The sequence below is a fragment of the Miniopterus natalensis genome, chromosome 14 (assembly GCF_054644295.1).
Source record: "Miniopterus natalensis isolate mMinNat1 chromosome 14, mMinNat1.hap1, whole genome shotgun sequence".
Lineage (NCBI taxonomy): Eukaryota > Metazoa > Chordata > Mammalia > Chiroptera > Miniopteridae > Miniopterus > Miniopterus natalensis.
Genome location: NC_142094.1, coordinates 45,656,975 through 45,677,568, shown reverse-complemented (window position 1 = coordinate 45,677,568; position 20,594 = coordinate 45,656,975). Strand labels below are relative to the sequence as shown.

Genomic DNA, 20,594 nt, shown 5'->3' with positions numbered 1-20,594 from the left:
TGTGCCCTCATTCTCATGTGACGACAGTCATCTGAAGCAGATTAGTGGAAGCCCCTTTACAGAGTTCCATTCCCCATCTGGCCACATCGCTCACTGGCATTCCCTGCCTGGCCCTCCTATGCACTGAACGTGAGATCCCAGGTCCGTGCATGCAGTAGTTTCCTATGGGCATCTTGTCTACCCAGGTAGATTTCACATTGCTCAAAGTAGGCACTTTCCTCCAAAATGCTTTGCTCAAAATTAGACATTAGACATTTAACAGATTGTTTAACAGCCTAACATTATCTTTCTTTCCATGTTACTTTTTTGCTTTGCTTTAGTGTAAAAGATTTTAATGTCTGTGAACTGAAGTGTTCTACCCTACAGCTCACTTCCCCTGACCTGCCAACAGTCTCCGTAGACATGGCCAGAGAAAACAAGAGTCCAATATTTTAAAATTCTCGGTTTTGTTTTGTCTAGAGGTTTGCCAGGATGTCAGAGAGCTTGGGGTTACGCAGTTGTACTAAGAGAATGACATCGGGGTAACCAACATCCAAACACACACACGATGCCCCTTTAACAGCTTGCAGAGGCAGCTTGCACATCAGAGAAATCCGACTAATAATCCCCGCTGTATTTCTGCAGGGCAGCCTGGAAGGAATTATCCTTCTCACTGGTAAATCAATTAGGAAAGGAGGCTCTGACACTCCCCTCCGTCTCCCAGAAACTGCTAATCCTTCCACACTAATGGGCAGAAAACCCCAGGCAACCGAGTTATGACTAATAGCATGATGACTGCACCCAACCTGGTCTTTAACCTATGGCAGGGACAGTCCACATCCATGAGATCAGAGTAGAGAGCAGGACCCTTGTGGTCTGACAAAGGTGATGGGCATCCTGGACCCTCTCTCACCAGCTATTTGACAAACAGCAAGAGGCTCACTGTGTGAGCCTCCATTTTCTCACCCATCAAATGGGGATACAACTACCAGGCTCAGGTGATTAGCAGTGAAACTTAGAATGGAGGGTAGACATGAACTCAGCCCCACATCCAGAACTTATTAGGAGCTCAAGAAAAAGAAGTCATTATCCTACTCTGAGGACAGACCTCACAGTCCTCCTCCCACCCCACATGCACAAGCACACACCCCTTTACCCTGCAGTAATCTGGTCACATTCCCTGGAAGTCAGACCTTCCTGTGCTCTGCCATTTCCCAAACACTGTTTCCAAATCTGCAGGTGGCAGCCACTTCAGAGCCAGAGCGATTAGGCTGTAACATGCCAGCATTTTCCTATCCAGGCAGATGCATCCTCAGATAGTCACCCATAGGAGCCACGCCCCTTTCTGCTGAGGCACGAAGCCTTCAGCCTGTTTGCACAAAGCACAGCCCTGTTAAATGCAGGCTTGACCTTGGCACATGCCATTCTGCATGGGCCTGAGGGCCAGGGTCCGTTAACAGTCATGGATTCTAGAGACCCAGGGACGTTTCTCTCCTGCAGGGGATGGGAAAGCTGTGAGCTGGAGCTCAGACCCCACCACAGCAGAGCCCCTTCTTCCAGAGGCACGCCTCACACACACCCGCTTCTAGAACTAACACACCTGCTCCTTGTGTTCAAAGTGCCAGGCTCAGACATCACCCAGGCAATCGGCTAACAGGCCAGTGGTTAGAGAAAAGTGAACAGTGAGGGACAGAGAAATTCACACCAAACACAGCCAGGGCAGGTGAACATCACTAACACTATGCTGATGCCACCACATCACTGGATGGTCTAGAACAACTTCAACAAGAGCAGCTCTCCGCACTTCATAGTAATATACCCTCACTTAGAGAAAGCCTAGGGATACTAGTCCAAATCTCAACTTCCTTAAGGTAATCCAGCACTATTGGGTGTATCTTGACTAATCTGTCCCCCAAATTAAACCCATGGGAAAGATGTTGCAGACCCACCATTTATAAGTAGTATAGCTGTGGGGCAATTAGAGTCTATTTCTTTATTTTGTCTGCTTTCTAAAGTGGCTGGGAGGATTGGAGATTGTACAGATTAAGCTCCTGGAAGGCAGTTTAGTATAGTAGGTGCTCAATTAATGTTAAGATTGTTCCTGATAGAAGGAGACTATACACATGTTAGCACTTCTACTTTTAACCTAAGGGCTTATCAGCTATCTGTGTATGGAGATTTTGTGTTGTTAGAAAATCAACAATTAGCTTCAGAAACAAATATATAAATACAAGCACAATTTACTATTTTGCCAGGGGCAACAGATCTCTGCTATACTCACAGACTCCAAGGAAAGGAATCGCCAGCTGTTAAATAAATAACTCATTAGGTGAAAAGCAAGTGTTTCCACACAATTTACTAAAAAATCTGCTGGAGAGTGGCACTATTAGCTGGCTGATGAACGTGGGGAGCCACAGATAATCTGGGAGCTGAGAGAATCCAAAGACTCTTGTGTAATTCAAACTGAGATGAGAACCCAAATAAGCAGAGGTTTAAACAAGAGGATATATCTAAGAAGACACTTTTTTAAAAAGTTGCATTCAAGGTCATAATGACCCAGAGCTCTAGACCATTTAAGAAACAAATAAGAGTATTTTCATCTACATCTAACTACCATTCTGCCCAAGTGGCTGGAGAAGGGCAGTTCCAGTAAACTGAATATTCTGGTTAATTGGAAAGTCACCATGTAGAATATCTGTGCATTGCCAGTATCTACAGACTCAGGATGCAATAAAAAACACTAAACAACAAAATGAAACAGCATCTAATCTCATCTTTTCTTGGGTGGTTCAGAAAGCATTTCAGGATCACAGTCTCCTTATGAAATTAATTTTTATTGTAATTTTAAAACAATAAATCCATGGCATTAGCCCATCATTTGTCTTTCTCCAGGTTGAGCGAAGACAATGTTTCTGCTTCTAACTTTCTAGGTGGTAGTGCCTCTTAGGTGGGAGTTAGCTGTGCTTTGGTGGGGTTGCTAAGAGGAGCCAAAATAGGCCCAACTTTTAACTGGGCAACAGTTCCTGAGAGAAACTGTCCAGAGAGTCCCTGGCCTGGCGTCAGCTCTGTGAAGGAGAAATGGAGGTGGCATTTCTGTGCCCACGGTCTCCACACCTCAGCCATGTTCCTTCCTACCCTCAGTATCTGCCTTAACCTGCCCCTCGTGTCTCGCACTTCTAAGTACGTCCAAGGCTGTGCGAAGAGGAGTTAAATCAGTCAGGAGTAGAAAATAACAGCAAAGACCAAAAGAGACATTGTAGGAGTCTAACAGGAAACATGCCTGACAGATGACTACCAAAATGGATGAAAACAGGTGTGATCCTTTCTTATACCACTTGAGAAAATCCTCATGAAGGCAGCTGAGCTGTCATCTACATGGAAATATCATTCACTCTGCTGTGGTCCGACACAGGTCAGAGAGCAGCATGGAAGGGCACCTGCCGCGTGTCCAACACACACACCCTCTGCGACTCCATCCCACCCCCCGTCACTGGGAGTCATGAGACCAACGGCCGGCTCGGCCCCTACCCAGCTGAGTGACCTGGGTGGGACATTTGTCCTCTGTGGGTTCAGCTTCCTTCTCAGTGGAGGGAGAAGGGAAGAGAAAGAATTTAAATAGGTCATTGCTGACTCCATTCAGTCAAGTTTCATCATGTGTCCACCATGGACATGGCACCAAGTTTTAAATCAAGGTCATGAAGCAGTTGCCTCAAGCTCCCACGTCAGAAGTAGATCATCAATTTTGAAACCCCAGGCTGTGATTGTATAGGAATGAAAGGCGCAAAGTGCCATCTGAAACCTGGACAGAGACCTGGCTCTTTTCCTTACCTGTCTCTATGGGCTATCGGTGCAGGTGAAAGATTCTTAACCAAGACTCCATCAACATCTTTGGTCCGTGGTGGGATCTGAGCTGTTCACAAACCCCGAAAAATTGTTTGCAAATTTTGTGTGCACAGGCATGTTTCTAGAAAGGAGGTCTAGAGCTTTAAACAATTTTGCAAAAGAGTTGAAATTCAAAAATGACTCATAACTGCTTGTACAGGTGAAATCTCTCTGGTCCCTTCCAGCTCTAACATGTACTGATTCAAATAGCAATACTGAAAAAAATAAAAATGACAATGCTTTGGAAAAAAGAAAAGAGAAATCACTCAGCTAAAACCAGTGACAGGTACCTAACCAGCCATCCTGATCATCAGGATTTTGGCACGTGACTGGTGGGCACAGTCTCAGGTCTGGGGACCCCTGGAGCAAGCTGGGTCTTTGGGCACCCATCACCAACACCGACCCAGGAATCACCAAATCTGCTTCCTCCCTTCTCTGGGGATGTTGAGGGCCATGGAGGTGGTGGTGAGGAGAAGGGAGGGCTGAGAATTTCAGCCAAAGCTGCTGTGCTCTAAGCAGCATGAACAGGCATCATTCCAAGTCACCACCTGGATTCCACCGAGTTGGAGTCAGAGATTAGGGACATTCGCACGACAGGCTGCAGCTCCCCACTGAGTTTACCTCGCTGAAGAAGGGGTGCGCAAAGCCACTGGGGAGTGCAAACCAGTTTGCAGGAGGCCTGGGGACTGCCATTTTCGGGCTTTTAGAAACAGAAATAGCCTTTTACATCCCTGGGGTGTTTATCGGGACTGGGCCTTCCTAAGCATCTAAACGGCAGGGCCTTCCTAGCTGGGGCTAGATCACCTCTCCCCAAAGCCAATATACGGTACAGCATCTATTTCTAAGACTGTCCATCATTCCAGGGAATCCAGGCCCCCTCCTCTCAGCAGGTCTCCATGACTAAATTCCGAGCTTCTGTGAGTTCACCCATGTTCCGGCTGTTAACGTTACGTCAAGAGGACAGACATAAGGCGTAGGGACTGGCAGGGCCAGGTCTGCTCTCCAATGCCTCAGAAGCAGCTCCCCATCAAGATGATGAATCCAGGAGCTGCCTATCTTTCCCTCAGCAGAAACGCTTTCTTAAAATAGCCCAGCAAGAGGGGGGCTAAGGAAGGACTCAGCTCCGGAGTCAAGCAGACCCATTCTTGATCTCTCTGAGTGTCAGTTTCTTCATCTGTACAATGGGAACAGTGATAACTTCTACCCCATGGATTCATTATGACGAAACACGTGATAAGGTGTGTAAGGCACTGAGCACCATCCTTGGCACAGAGGGACCACTTACCTGGTCCTACAGTTCTACTGTTGTTGTTATTATTATTATTGCTACTACTATCAAGGCTATTGTTACAATTACAGTGTCTGTGATGTCCTTAGCATATAAAACAGGCCGTCTCTAACCGATTCCATGCCTATTGTATTTTTCATCACTCCTGGCCCTAGGCAGCCTTGCTATCCCCCAATTCCTGATCCCTGCAGGGAGTGCCCAGGACCCACTGACCCTTCCTCTTACCTTCCTTTTGTTGGTGGGATTGACGTAGAGGTAACTGAGGACAGTCTTCAAGCCCACTTTGTCATTCAGCTTTTCATAGGTGGTGCCATAGTTCGTGGATCTGCAGGTAAGAGAGAAAGAAAGGCAAAGATTGGTTTACCAGAGGGGTGTTGTTTAAAAGGGAGCCAGGCTCATGAGTGCTTTAAAAAAGTGTTTTTCAGAGATAAAAGGCCCCATTAATTTTAGAAGAGCAATTAGACTAATGCATCTGCGTCCTACCTGAGCTGGCTCGCCTTTGCTCCGGGCCCTTCTCGGAGGCCTGAGACCTACTTTTCGCCCTCTGTGCGGATGTGCTTTGACAGTTGCTGGAGGAGAGCGCCTGCCCCCTGCGCTCAGCCCTCAGGGGCCTCCGCTTCTCTGCACGGAGCTGTAGTTGCTCCTGAGGGGCTGGGCCGGGGGGGCCACAGGGAGGGAGGCCAGAGTGTCTCCTGAGATCACTGGGCTGCAACCAACTTCACGCCCCCTCCACTGAGCCTGAAGCCAGGGGACCCTCAGAGAGGCAGGTGTGCCCCGCCGGAGACCTTGGGGGCCAACAGCCAGGCCAGGCCCCACCAGGCGAGAGTTTGATGCTTCACGTAGGAGCAACGGCTCAGCAGGGTGAAGCGCCAGCAATGCTGAGCGGCTTGCCGGTAGCTGTCATTCCAGTGATCCTGCTGCCTACCTGTTCCTCATCTGACCCTAATTCGCAGGGCTCTGACCTCACACCAAAACAGAGAATAAGGGCAGGCCAAGCCCTAGACTCCCTCCTGCCATCTCACCTTTCCATGCTGGAGGGGGCAAGCAGATTCAGGCAGCCAACCTCCCTGCCACCTTTCCCTCCCTTCCCCACCCTCCGCTCCACACGCCGCCCTCCTCTTCCAACCACGGGCTCATCAGGTTCTCACTCCCCCTCTGCAGTCACCTTCCTGGGCTGGGCTCATAAAACTTCCCCAACTTGAGTCACGAGGCCAGTTTATTTTCTCTCTGGTCAACAGACCTCATGGGAGCCTTCATTCTGCCTCCGAACTCAGTTTCCAACTCTGGCTGTGTGCTGACTGCCCCAGGAACTACCTGGCCCGGTCTTTTCCTTGAGCCCTCACCCACCTTCTAATTCTCATCGGCTCTGGCCCTGGACCACAGACTAGCTTCATAAAGCCAGGAGCCAAACTGTGATGACCTTGAAGAATTATCCCCACCCTCATCCAACCTGCCAAATTCCAGGTCCCCAGACCCACCCTCACCTCTGTTAAGGCTTCACTAGCCCTCTTCCCAGTGGCCACTGGTCTCTCCTCTGCTCCAGAACTAATGCCCCACCCAGCACGTGCCAAGGCACACTGGGTGCCTCTTTTGACACATTGATATTGTCATGATGAGCTTTTTTGTGTCTGCTTCCCAAGCACAGTGTAAGCTCCTCCAGGACAAGGAACTTCACAGAACACTATGGCGAGGGGAAAGAACGTGAACTTTGGGCACAGCAAAATCTGTTTCATTCCCAGATCTGCAGCTCTCTAGTTGCACTATTGTGTGCAGGTTACTTAACCTGCTGGAGCCTCAAATTTCTTATCTGAAAAACAGGGATAATTTAACCTCACAAGGTGTTTGTAAGGATGCAAAAATATAACACGTGGGAAACCTCCTAAAGGGTGTGAGCATAATAAAAATATTTTTAAAATAGATTTAATTTTTTAAAAAGGACATTCATTTCTCCCTTCCTGAAAACATACCGAGTCAGGCCTTACATATCATGCACACTCAGCACATTTACTGAACAAGCAAATATCAATATCTGAAGTCTTTCCCTAGGCTACTGGCTCCACATGGTCATTGTTTCTTCTGACTTTCATAACCAGTACCCCCTGAAATTTATGTCTTATCTTCTGTCTCCTGGCTCCTGTAGGCACTGGGAATCACTCTCAGTTTTTTCCTTTGCCTTTATCTCTTGAACCCAGCTCCATCTCCAAGTCTTAATGATTCTATTTCCTAAATAACTTGGACCCCTGGTCTTTCCATCCTTACCTCAGTGTTGTGGCTCAAGCATCATCATTTTTGCCACAGCCTCCCAGCTGGATGCTCTTACAGTCTTCCCTCCCTCCCACCATTCTCCATGGTGTCATGCGGTTAATTTCAACCACCCAGATCTGTCTACCTCACCCCCTTCTAGGAATTACTTGCTGCCTGCCTACTGTGAAGTTGTACCTTCCAAGCTTAGTCTTGTAAAATCTGGCTCCCACCTCACTTACTTAGACTTATTTCCAGCCACTTGCTTCTCTGCCCCTTTCTCTCCAGCCTCACTACACTTTTCTGAATGTCTTACATTTTCATGCCTCTCCTTTTCTGCCCACATCATTCCCTTTGCCTGAACTACCCAAGCTTTTTTTCTTCTACTTGGTAAATTTCTCTCCAACCTTCAACATCCAACTCCAATATTACCCTCCTTCCAACAAATTATTCATAATTTCCATTGTTTTCAGACCATCTTGTACATATTTCTATTTTAGTATTTATTCCACTATTTTGGTCATACCAGTTTTATTCTGGAGCCTCTTTCTTGACTATAACTCCCTAAGGGCAATAGCAATTTCTTCTAACAGCCCAGATGTATTGATTTTGTATTGTTTTACTCTGTCTTTATTTGCAAGTATAAATGAATGAATGAATGAATATGAATGATCTTGCCCAAACCTACTCACAAGTTCTTAATCAACTTCTAATGTCTAAGGGCAACTCAACAAACATATAACCATTTCTAGAAAACATACCTGACCCTTTGGATGCTGTACAACTGGCATAGAGTGTGGGGTCTAGCAGAGTCCTGTGTCAGGGAAGGATCTATCTAGTTCACTCATGGAAGGATTTATATAGCTCACTCAGACCAGCATTAAGGTTAAAGGATCAATCATCCTGAGCTCCTATCCTACCCAGGGCTGGGCAGAAGACAGACTACAATCTCTAGAGGCTGTCAGTTGCATAGTTTATTAACCCAAATAAATCATGAATTGCTTCTTGATTTTATACTTTTGAAGGCATAAAGACATCATGGTATGGGGAAAGAACATTGAACCTGAGTCTGAAAATCTAGACTCTAGAAGTGATTTTAAAATGTATTCAAGGTACTACCTGGGTCAAGCCAATTCTCCTAGCCTATGAACGAGAAAATTATCCTGACACTTGTTAGAATGGTAAGGCAGACTTCATTCAGGACTATCACAGTAGGTATAGGGACTGCTGCAATGGGGTTTGCAGCAGGAGAGAGAGATTGGGTCCAACTCCAAATATAACAAGGAAAAGCAGGAACTTACAGCCAAAGAGAAGGGCGCAGTCGGCAAATGAACATGACTAAGAGGGTAGGGTCATTCTTTGCTAAACTAATCTGACAGGATTCTTGGTGAAGACAGGCCAGGGTGATCAGACATCACCTGGGACATGGTGGAGGCTGAGGAACTTGGTCAGATATTGAGCATGATAAGATATGGAGGGTCCCCATATCTCAGGTGATTCTGGCTAAATTGACTTAGCAGTAATCTTGCTAAAATGGGGCTCAGAGGATCCTGACTAGAGTTCGGTCAAGAGGAGGGTCTTTGTCAAGCCCCAGTTCCAACATCAACACAAGAGGTTTAACTCAGATTATCATAAAGCTCCTTCTGGACCTTAAATCTTGTTATCCCACCCACAGGGTACTAAGCTGTTTTCCAACATGTGACTTTTCCTTATACTATATATATAACATCTTATTTATAAAAGCTACATTCTCAGGGCTCCCTGTATGACTATGTCACCACACTTTTCCTTCCAGAATCCAAATAACCCTCATCAAAGGTAGTATGTCCAGCTCCACACACAGTTTCTCTTTCTACAAGCTGCCCAACAGATTCACACTGACTTCGCTGTTTTCCAAAAGTGGCTGCTGAGAATAGAGACTTCCCATCAAAGGATGCTCCCCATTTCAGCTTCTTCCACACACCGCCCCCCCGCCCCAGGCAGTTTCTGCTCACTCAGGCTGACAGAAACCAGTCCCACTCACTGGAGACACCTCAAGGAGCCAGTGAGCCCATGGCAGCAAAGGTGGCCTGGACCCTGCCCCTTCCAGCGTGAACTCCACCGTGTTGACCACAGAGTTCTGTAGGCCCCCTCTGCCTCGGGGGAGGGGCCGCAGGCAGAGAGGCCTCAGCGCTGTTGCCAGGGCCAGCTGTGCCTGCAGGACTCCCTTTTACCTGAAAGCAGACCATCCTCCACCTTGGGGCTCCAGACATTTGCCAGGGGGCTCACTTCGAGGAAACAGGCTCATCTTCCCAATTTTAAAGCTAGCCTCCCAAATTTTAACACTAGGCTAAAATGTTCAGAAATGTTCAGAAAGATGGAACCATCACACACATGCATTGAGCACCCACCATGGGCCTGGCACTGGAACCATCACACACATGCATTGAGCACCCACCAAGGGCCTGGCACTGTGCCAGTTAACATTCTGAATTGCTCAGGACACACAGCCGACCTGGGAGACGGCAGGTAAGATGTGCAGCGCCACTGGGCTTCCAGCCTCTGTGCCTTGGCTCAGGTCACTCCAATTCCAGCAGGTCATTCCATTGTTCTGTATGTGTGCGTGTGTGTCCCTCTCCCCTCTCTTTCTGTCTTTTTTATGAATTATTTCTAGCACACAAAAAGGCACAATAAGATGTCCCTCAGATGCCCACTATTAGATTTAACAAACACTTGTCTTCATAAACAACCTTTGTGAATTTCTACATTTACGTAAATCTTATCTTACACAATATATGTTCCTAGGCTTGCTTATTTTGCCCAGATTTCAGTTTGGGGGCGTATCCATGTTGACACAGCCACAATTCTTCGATTTAAACCACCGTAGAACACTGCAGCCTATGAATAAACCGCTGTCTATTTGTCTTGTGCATGGCTACTCGTGCATTTGTGAAGAAAAGTTTTTCTGAGGGGTATTACTGCTTCGTACTCTATGAGTAACTTCTACTTTGCTGGTATTGACAAACCGTCTCCAAGGAGGCTTGACTTCAAAGAGATATTGTCTAAGAGAGATCCCTTAGTCTCCAGCTCCAGCAACTGGGGACTTTTTTTCCCTAGCTCCTGACTGGTCTCATCCCAGCTATCTCTCTTTCCAGAGTCCTGAATTCCATCCAAAGTGTCTGAGCCCAGCCAGTAGCTGGGGCCCTGAATCTTGGCTTCATGGGCACTGTCCCTGGTTTTCCCATTTGTGTCTCTGCAGGTCACCTGCTCTGTGGCTCCTCCACCTACCCAGCTACCTGCTAGTTGGACCTCCCAGCTGCCAGCTGCTCACACTCCTCCCCAGGTACCTGATGCGGACTCCCAGAGGTGGACGGGTCTTTTTTTCCCAGGACCCTGACTCCTGGTCTGAGCCCTTCAATTATTCAGGAGCTCTTGTCCCACCCCGATAGGCTTCAGAAGAGCTTCAGAGTGTAGGCGGCACATGCTGGGAGGACCACCCCAGCCTAATCTTCCATAACCCTGCTCTTTCCCCAGGGCCAGTCCCTCAGTGAGAATTTCCAGAGTTGAGTTGTGAATGCGTCATATTTTTACCCACCCAGCAAGATCCCACTCCTCTAGTGAGCTTCTGGGGGAGAGGCTGGTGGCAACAAGCATATGGGCTGCTATTTTTAAAGTAAAAGAACAGAAAAGAAAATCTTCCAGCCAACACAGCCAAGTCGGCTTCCCAGTAGAGCTGAGCTGAAGCTCCACACCCGTTCCCAATGCCACGTTCCTGCCAGAGGTGAGAGGACTCCGAAAGGCCCTCTGCCAGCTCTCAGGGGCCCGCCAGATGTTCAGGGTTGGGGCGGGCACACCGCTCCCCTCATCCAGCCAGCGCATTCTCCCCCTTCACCACCTGGCCTCTCAGCCCCTCCTCCTTCCCTCCCCAACCCTCACCCTGAGGAAGAACTGGGAAATTTCAAGCCTTTTACTCTTTAATTCTCTCATCAGTCTCACATCTTCTCAATGGACACCCTTCTGGGTGATACAATCGAAAACCAGCAACAACCACAGTCGTGACAGTTCTTTTTCCTGTTAGCAATTTTATTTTTTGCTCATTTCTTACCATCTATCTCTTACCTACTAGGGTACCTCCCATGTGCCAGGCATCAGGCTTTGCTGCCCCTTTCTGGGTAATTATGAGTAGCTCTAGCTCAGGTTAGCAAACTTTTTTCAGTAAAAAGGCGAGAGAGTAAATATTTTAGATTGCGTGAATCTCGGTCACAGCTACTCAACTCTGACCCTGTAGCTCAAAAGAAAAAAGAAAAAAAAGCCAAACACAATATGCAAATGAAGGGGGGTGGCTGTATTATAATCAAATAGTATTTATAAAAGCAGCGGTGCGTAACTTAACGGCCACTGCCTGTGTGACTGCAACATCAGTCGCCACCATCTCCACACACACCCCAGGCACCCAACTCTGCTTCTGTCTCTCAGGCAACTTCCTGAGACTCCTGCCAGGGTCGCTGGTGTCCCAACTCACATGTCCCTGCCTGGCTGCAGTATCAGGTCAAATCGCTCGCAAGAGGCCTGGCATTTAAAGCCTGCAAGGTCTGCCCACGTTACCTCCCATTTGTCTCTCTCCCATTGAGTTTCTGGCTGGCAACTGTCTGGATTTCCTCCTGTTTGACTCCCAGTTTCAGTACTAATCCCGCTGTGGAGACTTCTACAACTGCAGCCCACACCCTCCTCCCCATTTATAGCAACAACACCTTGGAGTTCCCCATTTACTCTCTGAATATGCATATGTGCTTCCTCCTCTCCTTAGCAATAACTAAAAGCTCCTTAAAAGTAAAATAACAAATGAAACGTGTTTCACATCTCCGAAGTTGCGGAGCACAGCTCTCAGTAGAGAACACGGGGAAGATTGGAGCCATGCAAAGACAAGGGGAACTAGCGGTGCACGCTGCTCCGCTGACCCTCAGCCCAGAGAACAGGGGCTGGGAGAAGAGTAGTGAGAGGCCCGGCCTAGCATCTGATAAAGACCTTGTTCCGTAAACGCTTATGGCTGTCATTTTTATGAATAGCACAGACTGTAGGGCAATCACCTTACTTTCTTCTCCTTGATTTAGACTCCTTAACCTTAACAGGGGGTGATGCACATTGATGCCCAATAAATCATTAAAGAATCTTTGGGCACTATTTCCAATTGGCCCCATGAAAGTGCAACATGGCCCAGCTGCCTGGGAATCAAAAGGCAGAACCATGCTTCTGAGTGCCAGACAGAACCATGCTTCCTAGTGCCAGACAGAACCATGGTCCCGAGTGCCAGGCTTGGGGAGCACCCACCAGCCATTCCCCCTGAGTGTGTCCCACTGACAGTCAACCACCAAAGCCCATAGGCAATTATGGACTCCAGTGTGTGGTGAACCACAGCCCATTCCAAGGTCAGGGTCAAGAGTTTCCACAGCACAGCGCCAGACCACTGGCTGCCCAGAGAGTCTTTATGATTGAACTGGGAAAACCATGCATGCTCCCCTCTGGCCTGTTCCATGCCTCATCTTCGGGCCAATGCCTTAAGCCACATTAATGTGTATCTTTGCAATGGCAGAAGCCCAGCCTGACCACAAATAACCAGCCAGGGAACTAATTTCAGACCGCAAGCCAAAAGCAAGTGATTTAAATAGCTTCCCTCTCCAAGTGGGTTGTGGTCCCACCTTCTGCTTCCAAAAAAACCATAGGCGGGCTGATGCCAAGGGAGATGCTCACAAAGCACCCAGTGACCGCTTCTCATTATTGCACCCCTCCCCCGCATCGTCCAGCCTCAGGCTGAGAGGCACAGTGACACGGCATAATGAATTTTTCTGTGCCTTCCTGTCCCAGCCCTTTGAATGAGAGCCATCACGGGGCTCCAAATACAGAAGATTAGAGGGTAGCTGACTCGGAAAACCAGATCGCGCAAAATTCATGGTTTATAGCAGATGATGTAGACCCACCAGCAGGAGAATTCCCAACACTGATCTGGGAGGGAAGGCTGAGGGGTGCAGGGCTGGCCAAACATTCAGCATCTTGGTCTTTCTCACTGTTACAGCACTTCTGTTCTAACTGAGGAATCCCAATTCAGAAAATAGGGTTGCTGAGCTATTCTCTGAGGCTTTAAAATGCCAGAAGATCTCAATCCTATCAGGCAACAGGCCTGTTTGTGTCATACAGGTGAGGGGAGGAAAGAAGCCCTCCAGAGAAAAAGGAAGGGACAGCAGACCCCCAGGAACACGTGACAGCCCATAATTCATTCACCTTTGTTCATATGAACATAATGGAGTGGCAATCACTAGGGGAAAGGCTGAGTAAAACATAGTGCATTTTACACACTATATAACAGCATTAAAAAATACCAATATCAAGGTTATTGATCTGGAAACATCTCTAAAACATATTACTAAATGAAAAGGGCTACTGAGGAATAATACATTAACTATACAAACCCAGACAAGCAAAACAATATCTTTCCATTAGGTTTATACGCATGTACACAGATGCATTTAAAAATTCTAGAGGAGTACACAAATAACTGGAATAGAAGTCAGCTCTGGGTAGAGACTGGGGCGGGGTGGGGAGGGGTAGGGCGGCTATAGGGACCTGTGCTTATTTGTAACGTTGCAATGTTTTAAAGCAAAAACGTTTCCATGCATCATTCCTGTAGTTAAAAATAATCGCAATAAAGTGAATCGTTACCGAGCAGTTACAATGCAGATCAGTAAATGAACACATCTGTAGAGGAACTCTATTATAGATAAGCGCTCGCTTTCAAAACAGCAGCCCAGCATAATCATAAAAGGATTCATTTCACAGTCAAGCAGATTTTGTTTCAAATCCAGCCTGCAGAACCTCAGGCTAATTACTTAAGTCTCATGTTTCATATCTGCTCAATGGGAATATAAATATTGCCTTCCTAGGATTACTGTGAAGCTTAAATAGCTCGAATATCGTAGAGTTCACTGTCAGATGTTGGGAGACCCCATAGCGGAACAATAAAGTAATCACTGGAGGAGAAGCTGTCCCATACGTTTCTGGGCAAACAGCAACTGAGCTACAGTTCTGTAAGTGCCGGTGAGCAGCGAAGGCCATCTCATCCCCACCAGATCAGCAGTAAACCACCAACAGGCACCCGGGAAGATGCAGTGGTTGCTCCACATAATCAGAGATAGCCTCCAGCAGGTGGCCAACACTTGCAAATTAAAGTCTAGGGAAAACGGACTCAACTTTTTTTTCACTAAGTTTTCCCAGGGAAAAAAATAATGAGGCACGCATTAGAAGGTTCTGGACAGTTTTAGCAAGGCATCTCTGCCTGGAGAGTGGATGTTTACCATTTCCCTTTAAAATTACCTGCCTCCAGCCTGGTTCCTCTGACATGCATGCAATTATATCTGTTTGTGCACCTCCAGAAACCCCAGGATAAAGTGGGTAGCTGCCTAATGGAGAAATGCAAACTGACGGAGAGCCTTCGGACCACCTCTCTAACCTGGAGAAGCTCAATCTGAGGCCCCATTCATTTGTCAATCTTTCTTCTCAGGGATAAGCAGGATGCCTTGCACCAGGTAGCCACTCAATGCATTAGTTAATTATTTTGCCAATTAATACGAGTGTACGCCTCCTGGGAGCAGTCAGCCCTGGAGAGAAGAGAGGATCTTCTTTATCAGCTCTCCTCCTCCAGGAGGCCTCTCATCCCTCCTGCCACTGCTTTCCTAGCACTCGGCATCTCTGTCATTCTCGGGGAACACGGCGCCTGCTCTCTGGGGAGATACATCTCTTCCCTTCTGCTGTTGTTTTATGTCATTATTTAGCCTTGTGTGATGAGACATCTTTGTCCAGACAGAATAAGTTCTCTGAGGTCATGAGACTCCCTTAGACATCTCTTTTAACCCCTAAGACATGCTGAATAATGCCAGGGAGGGTGCACCCTCAAACTGAGCAAATATGTCCCAGGGACTGAAATAGGGACATTGAGACAGATTCCCTTCGACCTGTGAAAATGTTTTGATGTTCCTTCATGCAGCACTGGTTCTATCAGTTATCCCACTGGTCATTTGGGGGAGAAAGGAGCTAAACTCCTCTAACACCTGACATCTCTCAACACGGGGAAAGAGGGAATCCCCAGATACCAAGGAGTGAATCGCAGCTCTCCTCTGGTGGCTCTTACACCATCGTCACGCCATCTCCTTATGGGCCCAGAAGCCTGAATTCTCATCTATCTTTCTTTAAAAGACATATCCTGCCCTAGCCAGTTTGGCTCAGTGGTTAAAGCACTGGCTCACAAACTGAAGGGCCCTGGGTTCAATTCCAGCCAAGGGCACAGACCTCAGTTGCAGGCTTGATCCTCAATGCTGGTCGGGGCAGGCGGGGGGCAACCAATCGATGTGTCTCTCTCATGTCGATGTTTCTCTCTCTCTCCCTTCCACTCTCTCTGAAAAGCAATGGAAAAAATATCCTCGGGTGAGGATTTTTAAAAAGAGAAATATCCTGATTACTATGCTCCCTGCACAGTGCCATTTGCATACTATTTAAACAACGGTCCTGTTGGACCTCACATTATCCACTCCAAACGCTCTTGACAAGGGACTAGAGCTGTAGGCATGAAAACCAAGCCCATTTCTCTAAAGCTTTCTTTTCAAAGGCTAAGTAGGAAAAAGAAATTAGCTATTAGTTGGGTTTACTCTCAAGTCACCGAGTATTCCTTAAACCATCACTGTGGCCCTTAGAGAAATGCCCCTCTGAGATCTGAGGCAGCACCCACCTGAACCCCAGCTGACATGGGCTGGCTCAGTATATTGGTTCCCATAGCCTTAGCTAAAGTGAATGCCACACTCTAGGGTCTTTAAAAAGTAGTTTCTACCAAAACACATTCATTGCCCATCCGTGTGAGAGCCTATAGGGGCCCTGGCTCTAGAAACAAGTCCCCCCACCACATACACAGACATTCCTCAGACCCATGTCCTTTCGGAGTTAATGAAACTCAGCACCTTTCCTGAGTGGGTTGCTCCCCTGGAGGAAAGGTAGGGCTCAATTAGGCAAGTTAAGGTGCTAAGGAGAGCCAGATCCCTGGTTGGGAATAGAGCGTCTCAGCCCATTTCCAAACACGAGCCCTGGCAGCAATGTGACGCTATTGGCTGTCTCCAGTGGCTCAAATTTAAGCATTCAGCAAGCCTGTAAGTTCTGGTTTATTGGGTTTCCAGAACCTTGTTGTTACAGACACTGCTTGTTTACAACCAAGAATAATGTTTCACAGTTTGATTACTCTCTTCCTTTGTAAAATAAGAGGATTGAAATTAATGATCTCCAAAGTCCCTGCCATTGCCAACCTTCTGTGCATCTGCTCGAGCTCCAAATGGCTTCCGGTTATTTCCAAAATGCAGATCTATACTCTAAGGATGCAAATCTGCCACCACCAAGGGCCACTGAGGTTCTGCCAACCTGCCTAAGCCAGGGCATGTCCCAGGAATAAGTGTTCAGCTTCTCAAAGGTCCATCAATCAGTCTATGGATCGCTTAATCTAGGCACCTATGGGTATACTGTCAAAAAGAATCATTGGGGGACAAGACCATCTTTTATTGAATAACTAGAAAGGAGGGCATGAGTGAGTCCTGAAGGCCAAAAGATGGAACAGGTCATTTGAAACACAACACCTGGACCACCAGGAAATGATAGGCAAAACAACACAGCACATGGGTGAGATGGTTCTCTCCTGGAGAGATGGGAGGGGAGGGAGAAGCTTGGGGAGGGAAGTGGTGATTAGGAAAGGGGCTCAGAAACACAATTAGGTAAAAATCTGCGAAGACAAGAGCCCTACTGAACCCCTAGCGTCCATCTCCTGGCACTCAATCACTAGTTTTAATAAATAAATGAATAAAGGATAAATGAGTAGGAAGCAACTGGACCAAATGCAGTAGGATAGCAGGGCGGCTGAGTGCCTAAGTTTTGGGGTCAAAGACAGAGCCTGGCTCCACACCCCTTACTAACTATGTGACCGCGGGCAGGTCAATTAACCACATGGAACATTAGTTTTCTCATCTATAAAACAGGTAAAACTATCTAAATTAAGTATCTCACATGTTTGAAAACTCAATGAGAACCCAATGAGGAGGTGCACATATAGCATTTATCACAACATTGGGCATATTAGATATCTTAATAAATGATAGCCATCATTAATATGATGACAGTGAGGAGGGGGAAGAATATGACAATGGTGAGGGCAATGACATTAGTGCTAGAGGAGCTCAGAGGAAAGGAAATAAGACTCCACAGGGGAGGGGAGCTTTAAGGAAAAGGTAGAGTATTGGGAGGCAAAAGGAAGACAGAGAGCCTGTCCAAAGTCTTAGAACCTGAAACATGAAAATATTTTCAGAAGATTAGCAGGAGATGGGCCAGGCCTGAAAGAAATGTTCTTACACAGTCATAAGAGTGGATAAGTTTAGATATGTTGAATATCTGCTAAAGAGCTTGGACTTCATCTTATAAGCTACGGGGGGCCCAAAGCTTCTTGAACAGGTTAGGGGCATGATGGAAGCCTGTTTGGACTCATCTGCTGTTGATGTTGTACAATGGATTGGTGAAGCACATCCTCCTGAAGGTAGAAAGACTTCTTAGGAATCCATCTCACTAACCGGATGAGACAGTGGGTTGTAAGAAATGAAAGAGGGACACAGAGAAGAAGCATAATCTATGTATTGGACATGGGGCCAAGATGAAGAAGAAGGGTCAGGTAAAGATAACGTGAAGATTCCAAGCCTGAGTGCCTAAGAGAACAGTGTTCCACTAATAGAAATAAGAGTAGACCCAACATCTCTGGAATAGATGATAAGTTGGGTTTCAGATTAAAGAAGAACATCCTAGGCTGAGTTTCCTAAAGTTAGAGCCTGAGTCTGTGATTTGGAAGCTCAAGAATTATTGGAGGAATGCTCTTAGGCAAAACCTAACAGGAGAGAGGGAAGCAAGATAGGAAAGGAGCAGCAGACAAGCAAGGATGCGGTTCCAGGAAAAGCCTGATCCACAGGGCAGCTGTCGTGCATAACTCTCACCATTGACTTGACACATTCTAAGGCAGGAGGCCAGGCTTCTGTGCCCCATACCAGCCAGTTATTGGCCATCCCAGATGTGAGACAGTGATGACCTCTACAGAAGGTCACCACTTCCCTTGTAGCAGCAATGGATAAGGGAATGTTAATCTAAGGCTTGGCACATAACACTCAACAAATGCCTTCTGTTACTATTATGAACATTAGCATTAAGAAGGTGGCAGGATGTCCCACATATGTGATGGATGAAAGAAAACAACTTGGGCAAGCACAGTTCTCTGTCCCTGCACAACCTCTGTCCAGGAGTGTAATTCAGCTCTCCTCCATCTCCTGACCTCCTTTGTGTAAGCAGCAGAAAGTTAAATAGTTGTCATTTACTGGGTTTTCAATATTGGGCATGCAATTCATCAGAGGTGCAAGAGCATGAAAGAAAAGTTAGGTGAGGCTTTCTAAAAATGACAGAAAGATAAGCTCTTTCTATTTTAAGCAGTTAAATATGGATTGGAAAACCTGGCATGGAGGTTCCATTTATTTCTTTAGGCCTGTGACATTCACTGCCAGTTCGTATATTCTGGCCTGGAACCCTCTCTCCTGGATGGAGCCTATCTGCAGAGCTATTCTCACACTTCTAAAGCTCTATATGACTGTATTTTCCTTTTATATCGCAGGAATCTCCCTGAAAGGGTGTATGTAAATTTAATGTCAGTTTTAATGTTCCAAGTAAGCTGAACTCTCTGTTTAAAAGCTTTATACTGGATCCTATAGTAGAGAGTCACACCCAAATGCACATTTCCTCAGAATATCAGCTCTAACATAAAACATGCTTACATTTTATAGGAAGCTGATGTTTCCTTCTTTGACCCAGAAATCAATCAACAGATGTTTATTGAGTGCCTATGATGTGAAGGGCACTCTGCTAGATGCTAGAAAAACACAGCATATCTTGGGAATATTAAATAGACATTCTGTCCAGAGAACAAAGTAAACGTAGGGGTAGGAGAGCTGTATATGCATTGAGGTAGCTAAGAGAAATAGCAAATGCCACCAACATTTCAGTGACTTAACACTATGTCACTCCCATCATAGTCCAATGTGAACCAGGAGGGAGGTGAGGGGTGGAAAGGGGCTCTGCACTATGCAGTGATTTGGAGACTCAGGGCCATTTCACAGAAGCTCTGCTATCCTCTAGATCTTAGGAATTCTTGGTAGAACTGATGGATGGGTAAGCAAGTGAGCATAGAGAATGAGACGTGGCATCCATCACTTCCAGCATGTTCCGAGGAACAGAATTCAGTCAGATGGCTCTATCTCAATGAAAGAATGCAGTCCAGTTGTTTGTCCTAGATCAAGATGAAACAGGTTTAGCAACTATTAAATCAGTCTCTGCCGCAGCAACATAATGCTGAGGTTTCAGAATTTTGAAATAAGTATTTTTGTCTTATACATAAAAGACTGACCAGCTAATGACTTCTTGCTCCCAAGGAGATTCTGAGCTCACTTGAGATACCCAGAAACACATCCTACCCACCAAAAGGACAGGAATATAATTTGTCGATTACCTATTCATTTGCTAAATAGTTATGCAGTGCCTATGACTTGCCTGACACTTTTGTAAATGGTCAAAACACTGCAATAAAAGGAAAACAAGCAAACCATGTGTTGAGAACTTTATATCAAGATAGGTATATTTTCCTTTTTCCCCCCAAGATTTCAAAGAAAATAATTAGTTTCTTTCAATATACTCTCCAGAAGGAGATTTGACTTCGAGTGGTGGGCACACAATACAATATACAGATGATGTATCATAGAATTGTACACTTGAAACCTATAAAATTTTATTAACCAAATGTCACTCCAATAAATTTAATTTAAAAAAACTCTCAACAAATTGGGTGTAGAAGGGATATAATTCAACTTAATGAAGTTCATAGATGACAAGCCCACAGCTAATGATGTTGCTCATGATTACTCAATGATGAAAAGCTGAAAAATTTTCTTCTAAGATCAGGAACAAGACAAGGATGCCCATGAGTAAAATTATACGTTTGCAGATGATGTGATCTTATATATAGAAAACCCTAAAGATTCCACCAAAAATCTGTTAGAACTAATAAATTAAGTAAAATGTAGGATATGAAATTTATATAAAAAAATAAGTTGTGCTCCTATAC

General features: G+C 46.1%; 1 protein-coding gene across 1 annotated transcript in view; it reads right to left on the bottom strand.

Annotated features, from left to right (window-relative positions):
• SORCS3 (sortilin related VPS10 domain containing receptor 3) overlaps positions 1-20,594 on the bottom strand; it is a 446,748-nt gene that overhangs the window by 246,891 nt on the left and 179,263 nt on the right. The window contains exon 3 of the mRNA XM_016212097.2: positions 5,375-5,474. Within this exon, the coding sequence (XP_016067583.2) occupies positions 5,375-5,474 (100 nt within the window). The remainder of the gene's footprint in view (positions 1-5,374; positions 5,475-20,594) is intronic.